The 19410-nt window shown below is 43.0% G+C and overlaps 1 protein-coding gene across 5 annotated transcripts in view; it reads left to right on the top strand.

Annotated features, from left to right (window-relative positions):
- EFR3B (EFR3 homolog B) overlaps window positions 1–14929 on the top strand; it is a 146776-nt gene extending 131847 nt beyond the window's left edge. For all 5 annotated transcript variants that reach the window (XM_087717414.1, XM_087717412.1, XM_087717415.1 and 2 more), the window contains exons 17-23: window positions 1405–1472; window positions 2134–2261; window positions 6383–6474; window positions 10374–10422; window positions 11065–11171; window positions 13591–13640; window positions 14432–14929. In XM_087717414.1, the coding sequence (XP_087573540.1) occupies window positions 1405–1472; window positions 2134–2261; window positions 6383–6474; window positions 10374–10422; window positions 11065–11171; window positions 13591–13640; window positions 14432–14537 (600 nt within the window). In that variant the 3' untranslated portion in view covers window positions 14538–14929. The remainder of the gene's footprint in view (window positions 1–1404; window positions 1473–2133; window positions 2262–6382; window positions 6475–10373; window positions 10423–11064; window positions 11172–13590; window positions 13641–14431) is intronic.
- Window positions 14930–19410: the final 4481 nt, after the last annotated feature.

Raw genomic sequence — 19410 nt, 5'->3', positions numbered from 1 at the left:
ACTTCTGCTGACTGCCGGCTGCCTACAATTTGGCAGTTTGAATCTCACCAGGCTCAAGGTTGACTCAGCCTCCCATCCTTCCGAGGTCGGTAAAATGAGGACCCAGATTGTTGGGGGCAATAGGCTGACTCTGTAAACTGCTTAGAGAAAGCACTGTGAAGTGGTATGTAAGTGCTATTGCTATTACAGTCCAAAACATTTGGAGCACACAAATGTTCTCCAAAGAACATTTGTATAGCAATAGCAATAGCAGTAGACTTATATACCGCTTCATAGGGCTTTCAGCCCTCTCTAAGCGGTTTACAGAGAGTCAGCATATTGCCCCCAACAATCTGGGTCCTCATTTTACCCACCTCGGAAGGATGGAAGGCTGAGTCAACCCTGAGCCGGTGAGATTTGAACCGCTGAACTGCTGATCTAGCAGTAGCCTGCAGTGCTGCATTTAACCACTGCGCCACCTTGGCTCTAAGTATGCATATTCTCATAAGAATATGAAGTCCCCAGCACTCCATACCCTATAAAAACTAATAGGATGTTTAGGGAACCCACAAACAGACTTTCCCTGTTGTGATGCCCAGCCATGTTAGATGAATTACCTACAGCCTCAAAGTACTCACATGTATGAGACATTTCTGGACTAAACCCACCCACCCAAAGCCTTGCTGGACATTTCCTGAATTTTTTTTCTGTATCTCTTCTGATTGCCTTTCAATGTGTTATGAATCATCAGACTTAAGTGGTTTCCTGCCATTGCATTGCATCATTGCCTATCTCATATGGAGGAAAGAGATTCTGAAGCACCAACTTTTATCAGCTTTCAGCTGGATGTGATTAAGGACTGTGTGCACAGGTGCTTTTATCAACAACTGCATATTTGAAATTGTTACCAGGCTCCCAGATCTGATATACTGAGAACTCCATTTGCTAACCCAGTAGTACTAATTGAGAGATAGCAGTGCTCTCTCCTGACTCATTCATTCTGTGCATCTCTTAGTCTTAGTCAATGGTTCCCAAACTTGGCAACTTTAAGACTTGTGGACTTCAACTCCCAGAATTCTCCAGCCAGCAGAGCTGGCTGGAGAATTCTGAGAGTTGAAGTCCACAAGTCTTAAAGTTGCCAAGTTTGGGAACCACTGGTCTTAGTCATCATTGCTGATGGCATCCAGTAATATTTAGACAAACATTAGAGACTAGTGTTGATGAAGTCACAAGCAGTTGTACCTGGTGGTTATGTCACAATACCTGCTCATACTTACCATGGCCATAGCTCTGAGCAGCCCAGAACGTATTCGCGCTGCCAAGCAGAGCATGCAAAGATAATACTGATATCTGATCAGATTAAATCTGTTATTTTTTACAGTGGGAACTGGTAAAAAAAAAGTCTTGCTTTTTTTTTCTCTCCAGGTTATAGAGATGAGAAAAAAGGAGGCTCCCTACTTGCTCCCTGAAGGTGTCTTTGTAGAGAAACCCAGGTATGAGAGCTTAAAACATGTTGATTACACCCCTACTGTAATTTAGATCAACCTCAGCAATTTTAAGATGTTTGGGGTTCAGTTTCCTGAATTGACTTTTTTGGCTGGGGGGGATTCTGAGAGTGAGTCCACACGACATCGATAAGTTTGAGAAACCTTAGTTTAGATAATGATGTTTTGAACAGGTATGTTTTTCGGTTCCACCACAAATGCGCGCACAACAAAAGCGCGCCTGACTAAACCGCGGTGTCTAAAGCGCAGTGACAAAACCGCGCGACGAATGAGCGACTAATTAGCCCTAAAGCGCACCGACAAAAGCGCACCGACAGAAGCGCGCTGTAACGTAACCCTAAACCTAACCCTAAACCTAACTGTAAATCTTACCTTAAATTAAATCGTGCTGTTGTCGGCGCGCTTTTGACATCGCGGTTTTAGCGCCACAGTTTTAGCGCCACGGTGTTGTCGGTACGCTTATGACGTTCGCGCTTTTGACGGGTCACATGTTTTTCAACCTGCTTAATTTTTCCATCATTTGCCTTCAGTTCTGTTTTTCACAGGTATCCTTCCTTTCCTGGAGACCAATTGCTGAGTAATATGGGTACCTGGGGACTGGGGAGTCATTGGGACAGTCATGTATTGTTTCTCTTGTTTTGACCCAAAGGCTGTCACGCAACCTGGATCACCTTGGCCCCGAGATCCTCTTCCGGCAGAGCAAGATCAGTGAAGTGCTGGGAGGGAGTGGTTACAATTCAGACAGGCTCAGCACACCTTACATCCCTCAGCTGACAGGTATGAGAGCAATGGGTCGTATATTTTCTATACTCAAGAATTTTATCATTATTTTTAGTGCAGGTTTCTGTGGGGTTTTTGACTTAAAAGTATTCCAAAGAGCCAAACTGATGACGGTTGATTCTTCATTGTGGTCTTTGTGTTTCATACAGCTGGGCTTTGCACTCAAACACAGCATTGTGTTTCATTTATCCCTCTCGGCTTTAATGTACTCACTTAGTCTTCTTCTAACTCCAAATCTAGGAGGCCCTAGCACAGCCATGGCTAACCTATTTGTTGTCGCGTGCCAAAAGCACATACCGGCCACACTCATAATGCAACGTGTGTGCAACACCTCATGCCCCCTGCACATGCGCACATGATCCTCCCTCTGCGCTCCCCTCGCCCCCTGCACACGACCCCCCCCCGCTCCCCATTTTGGGCCTAGTAGGCCACCCTGTAGCTTCCTAGGACCAAAACCAGGTCATGGGGGAGGACGGGGGACACATGCACGGTGGAGCTAAACTGGGGTGACAGCTTGCATGTCCGTAGAGATACCATAGGTTCACCATCACGGCCCTAACATCTTCAGTTACTTGGTCTTGATAGGATTGAATCAGAGACTATTCCTTTCCAGCCAGAGCCACATAACCTCCAAACACTGGAACAGAACCTCAACAGCCCTATTTGGCCAGCCTATAACTTTGGCACATATAGTTAATCAAATCTCAAACTGGCCTATCATTTCCCCCAGTCATTCCATGTCGATATTGAATAAAAGGTGAGAAAGAGTTACCCTGGGGTAACCTGCAAAGGGGGGACCCAGGGAGTAACCTCTTTCCACCCACAATTGGGTGACACACAAAGAACACAACAATGAAGATTTGCTTTTTGTAACACTGGTTCTTCAAGAATAAAGACCAGAGTTCTTATAATGAACCATGGTGGCACAGTGGTTAGAGTGCAGTACTGCAGGCTACTCCTGCTAACTGCCAGCTGTCTGCAATTTGGCAGTTAGGTTCTCACCAGGCTCAAGGTTGACTCAGCCTTCCATCCTTCCCAGATGAGTAAAATGGGGACCCAGATGGTTGGGGACAAGATGCTGATTCTGTAAACTGCTTAGAGAAAGCACTATGAAGTGGTATATAAGCCTATATACCATTGCTATTGCTATTACAGTCCAAAACCTTTGGAGCACACAGAGTCATAAGAATATGAATATGAAGTCTCCGCACTCCATACCCTGTAAAAACCAATGGGATGTTTAGGGAACCCACAAACAGACTTTCCCTGTTGTGATGCCCAGCCATGTTAGATGAATTACCTACAGCCTCAAAGTACTCACATGTATGAGACAAACCACTTAGAGCTGTAAAAAACAGTAAAGTAGTATATAAGTCTACCGTATTTTTCGGAGTATAACATGCACCCTTTTCCCTCAAAAAAGAGGCTGAAAATCTGGGTGCATCTTATACACTGAATGCAGCATTTTAGGCCTCCTGAAACCCCATCCCCTATGCATAAATGGTCATGCATAGCCTTTAGGAGGCTTCCAGAGTGCTCCTGGGGACTGGGGAGGGCAAAAATGAGCAAAAAACAGTCTGTTTTTTGCCGCCCCCCCCCCAGCCCCCAGGAGCACTCTATAAGCCTCCTAAAGGCTATGCATGCCCTTATTATGACAAAAATATGGGCCCGTTTTCACGAAAAACGGGCTATCTTGGGGAGGTCTGCAAAGTGCAAAATCTTTTTTTTTTTTTTGCCTTTTCAAAATCTTGGTGCATCTTATACTCCGGTGCGTCTTATACTCCAAAAATATGGTAAGTGCTATTGCTAGATAACAGAATTGGAAGGAGATCTTCAAGTCTCCCAGGTTTCTAGACTAGTCTTCGGGTCTAGAAGTTATCTGTGTATTTACACAGTCCACTCTATCAACCATGGCTTCCTGATGGAAAATGAGTGCGTTGGATTCAAGAGGATGAGCTAGTTTTAGCTAGTACAATAAAATGAAGATTGTCTTTTCCTGCTTAAGACTTAGAAGCATCCCAGAAAATGCTGCTTGAAGGCACCAAACTCAATTATGCGGCCTACTTGAAAAACTGCAGTTAACAAAAACAAACACTCCTTCTACATGTAATAGAGCATTTCAGGACTAGCAAAAACCAGAAATAACTTACGCAGACCAGCAATTTTGGATAAATTATGCGATGTATTCATTTTGCTACATCCAGTGTTAGTTATTGTGCAGGATTTTAGTTGCATGGCAACATCGCTTTATTTTTAACTCTTGTATTTACAGGATAACCATTGCCATTCTTTCTTACCCATATTTAACTGAACATTTGCAATTTTCCTCTTATAGTTTTCTAAACCCTGTGGGTCTCTCACCCCAACAAGGGGGGCGGGGAGTAAAAAATAGTTGTATGGTCCATCAACCTCAAGAACTATGTGTTGTTGCTTCATAGTGTGATTTATCTTACTGGGCGGGGCACTGATCTGAGAACGCAAGGATTGGAAAGTCATTGTCCCTTTGGATTCATCTAGTGCATACTAGTTTAGAAGCAGTGTTCATGGTTGTGTCAGCGTTCCGGTTAGTGTCAGGGTTTCAAATATCATCCAAAAGTAAATCAGAGTCCAAGGCAAAGTACTGCTCAAAGTTCCAATTTATTAAGAGAGCCATGTTGGCACATCTGGGAAAGCTTCCCAGTTTTCCCCACCCAGTTGAAAGTTCAGGATCTTGCCCCCACACCCACAAGTCCATCACATGGTCCAATCTTCCACTGCCATGCTGGCAGTTCCACCCATCCAGTTCCGGTCAGATGCAAAGGTGCAGAGACAAAGGATGACCTTGGCTTTCTAGAAAGAATTTTGTTCTGACTACATAGTATGTGACTCCTTACAATCCCCCCTCCCATTTTCCCACAATAGAAAATGCATAACAGAATAATAGAAAGTGTGGCAGACCAAAGACCCAAAAGAAAAGATGGCTGCAGGCCTGACAGGTTGCATTGCACAGTCACACTTGTTCTTACCGTGCTTCTCCAAAAATAAGACAGTCTTAATTTTCTTTTGAATCCCCCCTCCCCAAAATAAGCACTTGGCCTTATTTTCAGGGAGGTCTTATTATTTTTGAGGTGCAGGAGGCAACGAGCATGGTCATCTCACGGCTGCTGCCGTCTTGCAATATTTTCGGAGAGGACTTATTTTCAAGGGAGGGCTTATTTTAGCGCAGGTGCTCAAAAGCCTGATTGGGCTTATTATCTAGGGAGGTCTTATGTTAATCATTGGTTCAGATTCAGTGGTTTGTAATTTTGCCAAAAGATAAGCCATTCTGAGAGCAAGGTATGCTTGAAAACCTCAAGGAAAATTGAGGACTTTGTAATCATAACTAATTCCCTAAAGCAAAGCACTTGCCTTGACTTTAAAATGTACTGATTAGTTATTAGAGATGCAAAACCATGGCCTCTTTCATGTTCACAAGTTGTCCTATCTTCCAGGAGTCTTCTATGCTTATAAACTTCCTGATTGCTTTTGCTTAAAACAGTCCTCTGAGTATTGTGAGAACATGCTCACAGTGTTTTTTTTTTAATTAAAGGATTACAAGCAAAAAGGCTAGGAAATTAAAGCAAGGTCTTTTTGTCAGGGAAATGCATGTTCCACAATTTAAGCGATAGCAGCCCCTCCACTATAACTATTTTGGCTGCAACTGTAGCCAGAATCTCAAAGAAAGCAGATACAGGAAACTGGATTAAGACAAATCAGTGTGCAACTCCTTGACTGGATTCAGACAACTTGCCAAACTAAGCAAAGATTGGATTGGTTAATGGTTCAACCTATTGAGGGAACTCATTATCTTAGAATCTTGTGTGAAATTGGGCCAGCATGTTGAGCTGTAATATGGTTTGTGCTGTTGCCTATAGATGTTCATAGAAACACACCAATTCTGTTTGGTTAACTAATATTAAGAGTTTAGCATATTGTGGAAATCTAATCTGTCTAAGGCAGCATGTGTTTATTTATCAATCACTGTCACAGGAAACCCAGTCCAAATAATTCCTCTCACTTTATATTTCCCTACAAAATGCTAGACACAAAACCTTTCCAGCTGGGAAAGAAAATGATTTTAATTCCCTTTCTCCTTTTAGATGAAGACAGGCTGTCTAAGAGGAGGAGTATTGGAGAGACCATCTCTCTACAAGTTGAAGTGGAATCCAGAAATAGCCCCGAGAAAGAAGAGGTAATGCCATTCTCAATGTACCCTTTTTTTGGTAGGCTCAGCAAGTATAAATTGAATGAGAAATGGATGGTTGGAAACCTATTACCAGTCCTGTTAGGTGCTCTTTGCTTTGTTCTCTTCCCAGTATAATACTTTTTGGGATGCTATTTTATTTTATACCTATTGTAGAATTGTTTTTTAAGGACCTAACAACATTATGTACTGGTTTATTGGGTTCATTTGCCCAAACAATAAGAAATGGAGGGCTTTAAAACAGATAATCTGTAATAAGACCTTGATTGGAAAACGGTTTACTTCATCCCATATGTTTGTTTATTGGTTAGTTCTGTTGTGTTCCAGTCTATGTTATGTTGAAATAGATTTCCAAGTTCTAGTTTTTAAGGCAATATGAATTGCATTCCAAGTACCAAAGGAACATGGACGATGTTGGTAAATCCCTATTTATTATCTTTGGAAATCCTGGAGAACATAGGGTGATTACAGGAAGGACCGATGTTCCTATCTTTGGCAGGAGAGCAACCTGGGAAAACTCTAAAACTGATCATAATCTATAAGAGATTAAGTTTGTAAGGATCTTGAAAAATTTGCAGCATTTACAAGAAATTAACCTGAATATGCATTGCTTATAACAATAAGCGATGTCAATTATCTTTAGTTTTTTGTAAAGTAATATTCATAGTGAGAACACTATGGACATAATGCGGTATATCTTGAGTTCATTTCTTTACTCAAGCATTGCATTGTTCATCAGGGTTTCCACCCCTCTTGCAGTCTTCTTCAACAGTTTCATTAATAACTGGCTTAGTTTGTAGATTAGTGAAAACTTGGTGGAATGCCTGACATTTCAGAAGCCAAAAACAACATTCAAAATTATTTCAAAAGGCTGAGGAAGAGAATTGAATAAAATTTAATTGATAAAAACCCAGAATCTTTCACTTCCTTAAGTGAAGAATGCACTCAAGCTCAAATGCACAGAGGTAGATTCAGGTTTATACCCATGGACATTTTAAGAGGTTGCACAATTGTCAAAATGAGCATCGCAGCGTCTCATGACCCCCTCCGTGCCTTTTGTATAGATGTCACATTACTGCACATTCATAAAGGCAGATCTTATCTTGTAACATCACAGCACTTGTTTTGTCATCCCGATGAAATTATTGGATTTTACATAACTCTAGTATGGTAATATTATCTGGATATTAAGTTGACCACAAGTTGAATTTGAATCAGCACTGTGATATGTTGGTTGAAAAAGCTTTTGAAACAGCAATGTGATTTGCTGTTGAATTAGACTTCATTAACAATAGTGTCCTTTTTAAATCATAGGAAGATACTTCCACTGTATTCTGCATTATTTCAATCCAATGTTGAGTACCCTTCCCCTTTCTGAATAACATGTTTTAAGCAATATTCAGGGGAAAAAACGAGTACAATTACAGAGGAAGTAGTAAGGAATAACAGAATAATAGTGGTGGAATGGGCCTTGAAAGTCTTCTAGTCCAAACACCAGCTCAAGCAAAAAACACTACACCATTTCAGACAAATGGTGTCCAATCTCTTCTTAAAAACCTCCAGTGTTGGAACATTCACAACTTCTGGAGGCAAGTTATTCCACTAATTAATTGTTCTGACTGTCAGGAAATGTCTCCTTAGTTGTAGGTTGGTTCTCTCCTTGATTAAGTTCCATCCATTGCTTCTGGTTCTGCCTGTGGATACTAGCTGACCCCCTCTTCTTTGTGGCAACCCCTTCAACCACTGCTATCATATCACCCCTGCAACCGTTCTTCATATGTTGTAGTTTCCAGTGCCCTGATTATCTTTGTGGATGATTGATCCAGAATAATCAGAGTCCTGGAAATGCTTTCAATGAGGTGCTGAAGAAAATGGTTATATCTATCCTTGAGAAAAATGACAATGAGAAGATGCATTAACATTGTTCAACTATGGATATCACGCTAAAGGCCAAGGCCATTCTCTATTATCCCAGAATGCAGAATATGGAATAAATGTTTTAATTTAGAGAAAGATAGTTGAATATTAGGGGGAAATCCTGGTAGTAGAAGGAATTCATCAGTGGAATCAGTTCTCCAAAGAAGATGGTGAGCACCAGTTGGTTGAATGTGTTCATATTGAAACTGAATATCCTGTTGTGGATGCTTTAATTAGGATTCTTGCACAGATAACAAATGGGGCTGAATGATCTAAATGGCTTATTCAATTCTTGTAATTTGTTGGAAAATTAATCTAAGTGAAAATCTGTATTTATAGTAACAATAAATCAGGAGTCTGGCAGCACCTTTTCTGACTCACATATTTTAATAAAAGGCATAAGCTTTTATGAGTTGCAACTCACTTCATCAGATGCATAGAGACAGTGCCACATTGCTTCTTATTTTATGGTAGGTCAAGGATAATTTTAGTCATTTATTTGACATTTATAGGCCGCCCTTTTCCCTGAGGGGACTCAGGGCGGCTTACAATTTGTAGGGAGGGAGTGCAAGACAAAACACAAAAAGAAAATGTGAAATATAATAAAATAAAACAATAAAACACAACATTCATTCAGCATTCGGGTGGGGCGAGATTAGGGTCTTATCCCCAGGCCTGACGGGATAGCCAGATCTTGAGGGCTGTGCGGAAGGTCTGGACGGTGGTGAGGGTACGAATCTCCACGGGGAGATCGTTCCAAAGCGTCGGAGCTGCTACTGAGAAGGCTCTCCTCCACGTAGTCGCCAGTCGGCACTGACTGGCAGATGGAATTCGGAGGAGGCCTACTCTATGCGATCTGATGGGACGAAGGGAGGTAATCGACAGAAGGCGGTCTCTCAAATAGTCAGATCCACTACCATGGAGGGCTTTATGAATGGTAAGTAGCACCTTGAAGCGCACCCGGAGATCAACAGGTAGCCAGCGCAGCTCACGGAGGATCGGTGTTATGTGTGCGAACCGTGGTGCGCCCACGATCACTCGCGCGGCCGCATTCTGGACTAGCTGAAGTCGCCGGATGCTCTTCAAGGGCAGCCCCATGTAGAGCACATTGCAGTATTCCAGCCTAGAGATCACAAGGGCTCGAGTGACTGTTGTGAGGGCCTCCCGATTCAGGTAGGGCCGCAACTGGCGTACCAGGCGAACCTGGGCAAATGCCCCCCTGGTCACAGCTGACAAATGATGGACTTTAAGAACTTTTAATTCAAGATAACGCTCCGTGATATATATATATATATATTTACTTCCTTCGAACTGGTCAGAAGCCCACTCTGGGTAATTATGAAATGCCAAATGTTTTTTTTTTATTCTGGCACGTAACAATGAAGCTTATGTACTTTCACATAGTTGCTCTTGTGCTTTTCCATCTGTTTTTGTTCTGAATCTGTCCTACTTGTGTGATCTTAGCTACAAGACAAGTTCATAGAAGTATGAGGAGAAATCTTTTAAATCAAATGCTTTTCATTAATTAAATGAACTCCATAGTACAATTTAAGAAAAGTAAATAATGGACTGCTTATAAAATCCTAATCAAATGTATGAAGATGAATTCCCTAGTAAGGTAGTTGAGTATCTCCAGAGCCTTGGGTCACCTAGAAGTTTGGCATGCAGCAAGAAGAAGATTTTTGGGCAAGTGGCAGAATTGTTTTGAAGGGAGGTTTAGTTAGAGGGATGTAAACCAGACAAGAATATGGAAAAGGGGGTTTATCATTAGTTTATATTCTTAGGGTAATATACAGATGATTCATTTAATGAGGTAATTTGATTTTTCTTCTATTAAATAAAGTTTCTTGATGACTACTATTCCTTTAAAGTAGGATTTCTTTCTAAACCTCTTATCAGATTTTAACATGCCTAGTTTTCTAACATACTCTACCATTGTCTGTTGTGTTCTTCCCATCAATCCCCCAAAGAGAGCACCAGCTGAAGAGATCACTTATGAAACCCTCAAGAAAGCAATTGGTAAGTCTCTTCATGGCAGTCTCTGCAGACTAAAAAGGTAAAGGTTGCCCATGCACGTGTGTGCTAGTCATTTCCGGCTCTAGGGGCAGTGCTCATCTCAGTTTCAAAGCCAAAGAGCCAGCCCTGTACAAAGACGTCTCCGTGATCATGTGGCCGGCATGACTAAACACCGAAGGCACAAAGAACACTGTTACCTTCCCACCTAAGGTGGTCCCTATTTTTCTACTTGCATTTTTACATGTTTTCGAGCTGCTAGGTTGACAGAAGCTGGGACAAGGAACGGGAGCTCATTAGGGATTTGAATCGCTGAACTGCTGACATTCTGAACGACAAAGCTCAGTGTCTTAACCACTTAGCCACCACGTCCCATATCTCTGCATACTATTTCTGCTAGTTATATTGATTGGGGGGGGGGGGATTTTGAAAATCTCTGATCTAATTAAAACCCCGCTCCATCCTTCTCCTGTTCTTTATAGGCAACCCAGAATAATAGCACAGCAATTAAAACCAGCTGGAGGAATCTTTAAAAATTAAGACAAATTCTGCTTTCAACCTAAGCCCGGAAGCTGAACTCAAGTTTAAATGGGCAGGATTTTAATCCTACTCCTCCCCAGTCATTAATTTCTCTTGCTTTCTTGTTAGTCGACAGCGTCGCTGTAGAGGAACAAGAGAGGGAAAGGAGAAGGCAGGTGGTTGAAAAATTCCAGAAAGCTCCGTTTGAAGAAATTGCAGCACATTGTGGGGCCCGAGTAAGTATCAGGTTTTCTAATTGTGTCCCTTCTCTCCTGCTCCGTCTGCCTATATTGTTTCCCTTGGTATATACTGAAGAGCAATCCTCGTACGTAGGATAGCATATCTTGAAAGAAGTAGAATAATGAAATCATGCCACATGTCAATAGAAGTGTGTTCTATTTGTGTTGTAACTTATCCTTGATGGATCTTTATGTGTTGATTCAGCTTGATAAAAGTTAAATAAGATTATTTTTTCTTATTTTGCTTGTTCAGGCAGATCAGTAATGATGTTTTACAGGTTGTAGAATGGCCCAAAGTGAAACATCCTCATATTTCCTCATTTGTGATGCAACCTCTGTCTCATTGTAGTCCACTGCTAAGACAAGCTGAAATAGTTTTAGGTGTTCCAGAATGGAAGTGGTGTTTTTTGTGCTAGTTCAGTACAGACAATCTATGCAGACAATGTAGAGAAGTGTGGGTGCACTTTTTTGGCACCAAATGCCAAAATGTGAGCGCAAACACACAAGCCCATATACTGGAGACCAAAAGAGCAGCTGGTTTCTATTGCACACATGCGTGCTGGCCACCACCCGGTCTTCTGGTTTCTGGTGTGCATGTACGTGTGAAGACCAACTGGCCGGTGCACATGCGTGTGCCAGAAACCGGAAGAGTGTCCATGAAGCACACACACCCCAGCACAGTTTCCCCCTCCATCCACTTCTGCCAAGGGAGCACGATTGCTTCCTGACGGGCACATCTCTTACCCCGGCGCCGGACAGAACTTCCTCCTGAAACAGGCACGTAAAAAAGACAGCGAATCTGCTGCCTTGGCTTCTGCAGCCAACAGTGCCACCTCTTCTTCCACCGCTGGCACAGGAGTCGGCTGTGCTCCCCATGCTTGGAAGGGTGTGGCCTGCCAGCTTCTGCCTTTCATTTCAGTAGCACCGCTGCCCTGCTTATGTAAGTCCTGACGAGTGCTTTGGAACACACCAGTAATCTGCAAAATCAGATATCTATTCACTCCCACAATCCAGGTCAATATGCCTATGGAGTACAGTGCCAAGTGATGTCTTTGTGTTTGTGTGCCCAGAGCAGTGTGAATTGGCAATAGGTACTGAGCAAATTCAAGCTTCTGATCAAGTCAACTGCAGTGCTGATGAGTGTGCTAGGTTTTGTCTAGGGAGACAAAAGAAGTCAGCAAAATGAAGTCATTTTGAAGTCAACAAGCAGGGAACTTGCCAAATACCATGGTTAGAATGGGGGAGTCCCATAGTTCAGTGTTATCTCATTTGGATTGATTATATAGAGCAACTAAACTACAGTCCCTGGCAATGCAGCATTTCTCTCTAATTGGCGGGGAGAGGGGTTGTCAGGAAGACCTTATGATGGCCAAGAACTACACATCATTTTGAGGAGATGAAGAGGCACAATGCAGATGATTGCCCTAAAGGTTGCTTGTGGGCCTCTGTTGAGAGAACAAAGGGGAGAAAAATATCTTGCTGTCTGGCACCCAAAAGAGCTGCTGCCTTTCCAGATGGATTCTTAACCAGATACATTAAGTGTCTGATCCAGGGGTGGGATTCTACCACTTCAGACCAGTTTAGGGGATCCAGTAGCTCCGACAATCAGCTGGGAGAGAACCAGTTCACCCCGACGATCAGATCTGCCTGCCCACCCGTGCTATTTTCCTACCTTTATTTTCTCAGCTGATTCACGCGGCAGAGCAGATTGATTGTGTTACTTCTTCAAAGTAACCCGGAAGTGAAGATTTGTCCAAACTGCGCACGGGCACAAAGCAAATTGCGCGGTCGCCGAACCGATTGTTAACCGGGAGGATCGCATCACTCGGTCTGATCTGGTGTTAGCAACTTCCTCTGTTCATCAAATTAGTGTTAAGGTCAAGATGCTGGTTAAATAAACATTTTATTATTCATGGGATCTGAAGTGCGTTCGCTCAGGCAAGATTTTGAGCTGAAGTTCTCAAGAATTTTTGTGGAGATCACTTTTTTCCATATTCAAACTGGAAGGTATATGAGTATCGTTTAACTTGCAACTTTTAAACTTTTTAACAACTTTAAGTTTAACTTGCCCACGTTGTTGACCATAACAATGGATTGTTATTCTGGTGCCATAAATCACCACAATACCAAGGCTGAAAATGCCTACGATGAATAAAATAAAAGATTTTTCCAAAGTGCTCCTATTTGCTCTGAAATAAAGTGCCATCAGTCCCACTGGAATTGCAGGGCTACTCATGAAAAGGGATCCACTCTAGGTTGCGGGGGAGGGAGAATTGTAGTAAATTTAATGTAAAGGATTTTGTTACAGAGTCATAAAAAGTAAGTGGAACTTGATGTAAACTCTTATGGAAAAAAAAAACACCTTCGTTTTTTCCACTTGGCAGTACTTAAATTCAATGTGATATTCTTTTTGCAGGCAACTCTACTACAGAACAAGCTCAACCAGATTTTTGAGATCACAATACGGTAAGGGAAGGTGACATAATTTTCTCCTTAGGGATATCCAGGCAGCAGATTGCTAGGAGAAATAGCAACGTTAGTGGTTCATCAAGACAGCAAGATTGGCAATAGAGGACCTGAATAGATCTGAAGTAAGGAAGGATGCTTTCGATCAGTGTTTCTCAACCTTGGCGATTTTAAGTCCTGTGGACTTCAAGTCCCAGAATTCCCCAGCCAGTATGCTGGCTGGGGGATTCTGGGAGTTGAAGTCCACAGGACTTAAAGTCGCCAAGGTTGAGAAACACTGCTTTAGATCCTCTGTAGGAATCTTCTTGAACCAATTGGCTTCTTCCTAAAGAACACTTGCCTTTTATGGGATCCTGCAGCAACTAGGTGGCTCAAGAAAATCTCTATTTTTTTTATTTTATTTTTTTTGCTCTTTGTAGCATCTAGTAGCTATGAGTTCCACCAAGTACTTGAGCAATAAGCATTAGTTGCCAAAAGGTTGTTTCATTGTAGAGATCACAACCTCAAGAAGCCAACTTTTCAGACTTTTCCCTTGACCAACATATTGGTATGATTCAAAATCTATATGGAATAGGGAGGTAGGAAAGCTTTCCTCTTTCCTCAAATAATGATTTACTGCTCTTGCTTCTTGCTCTTCCTTCCCACTTGGCGGAACAAATTTCCCCACCTCATTCTGTAGTTTAGTTTTTGGGACAGTTGCAATTTTCTTTTTTCTCCAGCTCTCAAATGTCTTGTGCCTTCCTCTCCCTACACACTTCTTTCTCCTCTCTTCCTGTCCCCTTCCATTGCAGACCTCCTCCCAGTCCCTCTGGAACCATCACAGCTGCTTATGGCCAGCCTCAAAACCACTCCATCCCGGTGTATGAGATGAAGTTCCCGGATCTGTGTGTCTACTGAGAGCCAGACTGCATGCCGAGACGAAGCTGAGCCACAAATCCTCTTGGGCCATGCTGAATGCTATCATGCCGCCTTTGTGAGCTGCTGGGAGCTCCTGGGGTCAGGGAGCAGCCACTCAACATCCCTTTCAAGCAAGAGGACACTTCCCTTAGAGTCCACTCACTTGTACTTGGTTTCTCTCCCTTCTTTGTGCTCAACCCGTGTTCAGTCATGGCAAAAGCCACAAAGTGCATCCCCCCAGAGCCTTTTATAGACTGTGGGAAAAGGTGGCAATTTCTTTTGCTTTCTTTTTCTAGAAGCTGTTTTAATAGTGCTGAAGAATTGAATGTTTCCTCTCTCTGGTAAAAGCGTGTGTTGATAATCCATTACATAAAATGAATTTATTCTCTGTGGGTCTGTCTCATTTGTGTGTGTGTTTCCTTGTTCAGAGTAATTCCCTTGGATTTTTTTTCCTCTCCTCCCATCCCCTCCCCTCCCCTCTCCTTCCCTCTCCTCTCCTCTCTTCATAACTGAAATTTTACTTTTCGTTTCAAATGTTGTAATGAAAGCAAGGGAAATTAAGGGATTAAATACCACCAATACGCGGACGATACACAGTTGTATCTGTCCACCCCGTGCCAACTCAATGAAGCGGTGGACGCGATGAACCGGGGCCTTGAGGCTGTTAAAGACTGGATGAGAGCTAACAAACTGGTACTCAACCCGGAAAAGACCGAGTGGCTGTTGTGTTTTCCTCCCAATAATTTGGCTAATGTTCCATCAATCAGGCTGGGGGGGCAAAATTTATACCCCTCAGACAGGGTCCGCAACTTGGGAGTCCTCCTGGACCCACAGCTGAGTTTCGACCATCATTTGTCAGCTGTGACCAGGGGGGCATTTGCCCAGGTTCGCCTGGTGCGCCAGTTGCGGCCCTACCTGAACCGGGAGGCCATCACAACAGTCACTCGAGCCCTTGTGATCTCTAGGCTGGAATACTGCAATGTGCTCTACATGGGGCTGCCCTTGAAGAGCATCCGGCGACTTCAGCTAGTCCAGAATGCGGCCGCGCGAGTGATCGTGGGCGCACTGCGGTTCGCCCACATAACACCGATCCTCCGTGAGCTGCGCTGGCTACCTGTTGATCATCGGGTGCACTTCAAGGTCCTACTTACCACCTATAAAGCGCTCCATGGTAGTGGATCTGGCTATTTGAGAGACCGCCTTCTGCCAATTACCTCCCTGCGTCCCATCAGATCGCACAGGGTAGGCCTCCTCCGAATTCCATCCGCCAGTCAGTGCCGACTGGCGACTACGCGGAGGAGAGCCTTCTCAGTTGCAGCTCCGACGCTATGGAACAATCTCCCCGTGGAGATCCGTACCCTCACCACCGTCCAGGCCTTCCGCACGGCCCTCAAGATCTGGCTATCCCGTCAGGCCTGGGGATAGGACTTTACTCTCTCCCCGCCCGAATGCTGAGTGAATGTTGTGTTTTTATGGTTAATTTTTTTACTCACGTTTTCTTTTATGTCTTGTCTTGCACTCCCTTCCCTCATTATTGTAAGCCGTCCTGAGTCCCCTCAGGGAAAAGGGCGGCCTATAAGTGTTCAATAAACTAAACTAAACTAAACTAAATTTTAGGTGCCCAGGTGTGTACCATATTTTTTTGGAGTATAAGATGAACCAGAGTATAAGACGCACCAAGATTTTGAAGAGGCAAATTTAAAAAAAAAAGTTTTTGCACTTGCAGACCTCCCAAAAAAGAATCTGTTTTTTTGCAAAAATTGGCCCATTTTTTTGTCAAAAAAGGGCATGCATAGCCTTTAGGAGGCTTACAGAGTGCTGCTGGGGGATGGAGGAGCAAAAATGAGCAAAAAATGGCTCATTTTTTGCTCCCCAGCCCCCAGGAACACCCTGGAATCCTCCTAAAGGCTATGCAAGGCCATTTTTGCAAAGGTGGTGGGGTTTCAGGAGGCCAAAAATGCTATATTCAGTGTATAAGACGCACCCAGATTTTCACCCTCTTTTTTTTTGAGGGAAAAAAGTGCATCTTATACTCTGAAAAATACGGTACTTAATCTTTTGGAGAACATGATGGTACAAGGCCATGCCACATAGGTAGGCATGCAGATGTATTTTAACAATATTAAGAGTACTTAGTGCTCTTCTTCCATTAACATGTGGCAAACCTCAAATGGCAGGAAGGGTTTTTAGCAAGGTGGGGAAGAGGTTTAAATAAGCCAAGATGGCAGCTACAATAGACGCACTGCTCCTTTTCTTAAATCCATCATCCTTTTTACAGCTGATACTTCACCTGCACTGTTGCAGTCTCCATGCTAACTGTTGGTTGAAGTTCCACCTGCTATTAAATGGGGGAAGCATGATTGAGAGCCCCCATACAATCTCGGGACCTCAAGCTGCCCTTTTCTAATTTTAAAATGTGCAGAAAATTGTTCCATTCTAATGAAAAAGAAAACACTGACTCATATTGTTTGGGAGGAACAAAGAGAAAGTAAACTACAGGGAGGAGCTGCAGGAAATGTGCTGCTCATTAAATGTTCAGCTGTGGCAAAAAAACCCCACAACTTTTTAAAACTAAAGGAGGTTTTTTTCCCCTACAAAGATGTTCATCCATATGGAGAAAAGTGTTCCTTCCAGCCTTGTGGTCTCTCCAAAGGAGTAAAAGTTGCATATGACACAGGAATATTGTCCTGTCCACTGGAATGTATTCCTAACCAAGATTACCCCAAAATTGTGAAATGTGTATTATGATGCCACAACACCTCTAACCTTTCATATTAGTGTTGTAATTTTGCATACAGACAGGGAAAAATTTGCATCATAGCATTATGATTCTTATTTCATTCCTTGTTTCCATGCCCCCTCCTGCAGTTCCCTATAGTTCTGATTCCAGGTTAGCTTTACCTGCCTACTGTGATATTTGTACAAAGTAAATCTGCCTGGTGCCTACCATTATAAGGTCATTCTGTTCATTCTATGACCAAAAGCCTGGAGATTCCCTCAGAGAGGCAAGGAGAGTAAAGAAAAGTGGTTTTTTTAGATCCTTAAGAAACATTTTCCATTTCTTGAAATGTTATTTTTTGCCCTGAAACATCAAAGTAATTAGGTAGAAACTTGTCAGATTTCCTTCAATAACAATTTCAGATTCAGAGATATGAATTGAGCTAGTGCCCATACACCAGTGCCCAGTTCAATTCTTGACTGTCACCATATATAAAAATATTCTGTTCTGCTTAAGATTTTAAGAGCAGGGGTGTCAGCTCAAGGCCCAGGAGCCAGAGCTGGCCTGCAGGGTGCTTAGACCTGGCCCGTGGGGCCACCCTGGAAACAGCAGACTGGCCAGCGGTGCCTCAGACAGCAAAACAGGAGCCCACACAAATACACACAAGCTCCATTTTCACTGGCAGAAAGCTGCAAGAGGCCATTGCGACTGAAAACGTAGCTTGTGAGGGCCATGTATGGCCCTCCTGAGCTCCATTTTTGCTGGCAGAGGGCGGCAGGAAGCCAGAAACAGAATTCAGAAGCCCGTTTTCACTGGCAGAGCACTCAGGCCACCACAGGTATCCTTGACACGAGTGATGTTAAGCTGGCCATGCCCATCCCGGCCCCCTAGGCCAAACACAACCTTGATGCAGCCCTCAATGAAATTGAGTTTGACACTCCTATATTAGAGCAATTATTTGCTAGAAGGCTCTCTTCCGATCTCTAATTTTTCCAGAATACCAGCCAAATTCACCCTTACAGGGTTTTTTGGTCTGCTAGGCTATAGATAGCCATCATATTTATTTACTAAGAAAGCCCATACATTTTTGCTGAGTAAGAAGAACTGATGTAGATAAAGAACATATATAAGATAGAGCTATTTGTTGCAACATACTAGTTTCTAATTCAATCATCTGGTTTTAATTGACCATCTTAAAAATAAGAAAAAGTGGCCTGTTTGCCATGTTTGAGATAAATTCCAAATTCCATCAGCCTCAGCCATCATGCTCAGTCATCAGGGGTTGTGGAAACCCTACATTAAAAATATAAGGAAATGATGTACTTGTAGACTGCTGACAAAATCTGGACCGGGGCATTCTTTCATCTATAGCTCTTCTGCAGACTAAAACTCATTTAAGCAAGCAGGTTAGAAAGGAGCCAAACAATAAAAGACATTCCTGCTAAATTATAGCTCCCCACAACCCTAAGCCAGCAGGTCAATGGTGAAGGATGTCCTAACATCCAAAGGACCAGATGTTTCTTCTCTTTAGACTATAAAGTTTTCAGGATCAGCCTTTTATCATTGTAAAGTTGGGCAATATACTGTGGTGGTTCAGTTAATATTGAAATGTGATTCAAATATGTTGCTGTTATGGAGCTTTAGGAAAATAGGGACCACCTTTGGTGGGAAGGTAACAGCGTTCCGTGCATCTTCGGCATTTAGTCATGTCAGCCACATGACCATGGAGATGTCTTCGGATAGCGCTGGCTCTTTGACTTGTAACGGAGATGAGCACCACCCACTAGAGTCGGGAACGACTAGCACATATGTGTGAGGGGAATCTTTACCCTTACCTTTTATGGAGCTTTGGATCTGCTGAACAAAACTGCAGTAACCATCATGTCGACTTGCATGTGACTATTTGCCATGGCTGCACTTGGAAAACTGACAACAGCTAGTAAAGTCACCCAGTTCACCTAGCATTCGGTACTGTGCAGTGGTGGGTTTCAAAAATTGTTCGAACCTACTCTGTGGGTGTGGCCTACTTTGTGGGAGTGGCTTGTTGCCCATGTGACCGGATGGGAGTGGCTTGCCACCCATGTGACCGGATATGAAGATGCCGACGACACTTGTCAGAACCACTTTAAATTACCTCACACACAGCACCATGCA

This window comes from Thamnophis sirtalis, unplaced genomic scaffold (assembly GCF_051295495.1).
Source record: "Thamnophis sirtalis isolate CommonGarterSnake01/CBP01778 unplaced genomic scaffold, rThaSir2_p1.2 scaffold_6, whole genome shotgun sequence".
NCBI classification, from domain to species: domain Eukaryota; kingdom Metazoa; phylum Chordata; class Lepidosauria; order Squamata; family Natricidae; genus Thamnophis; species Thamnophis sirtalis.
This window is presented reverse-complemented; position numbering and strand designations above follow the sequence as displayed.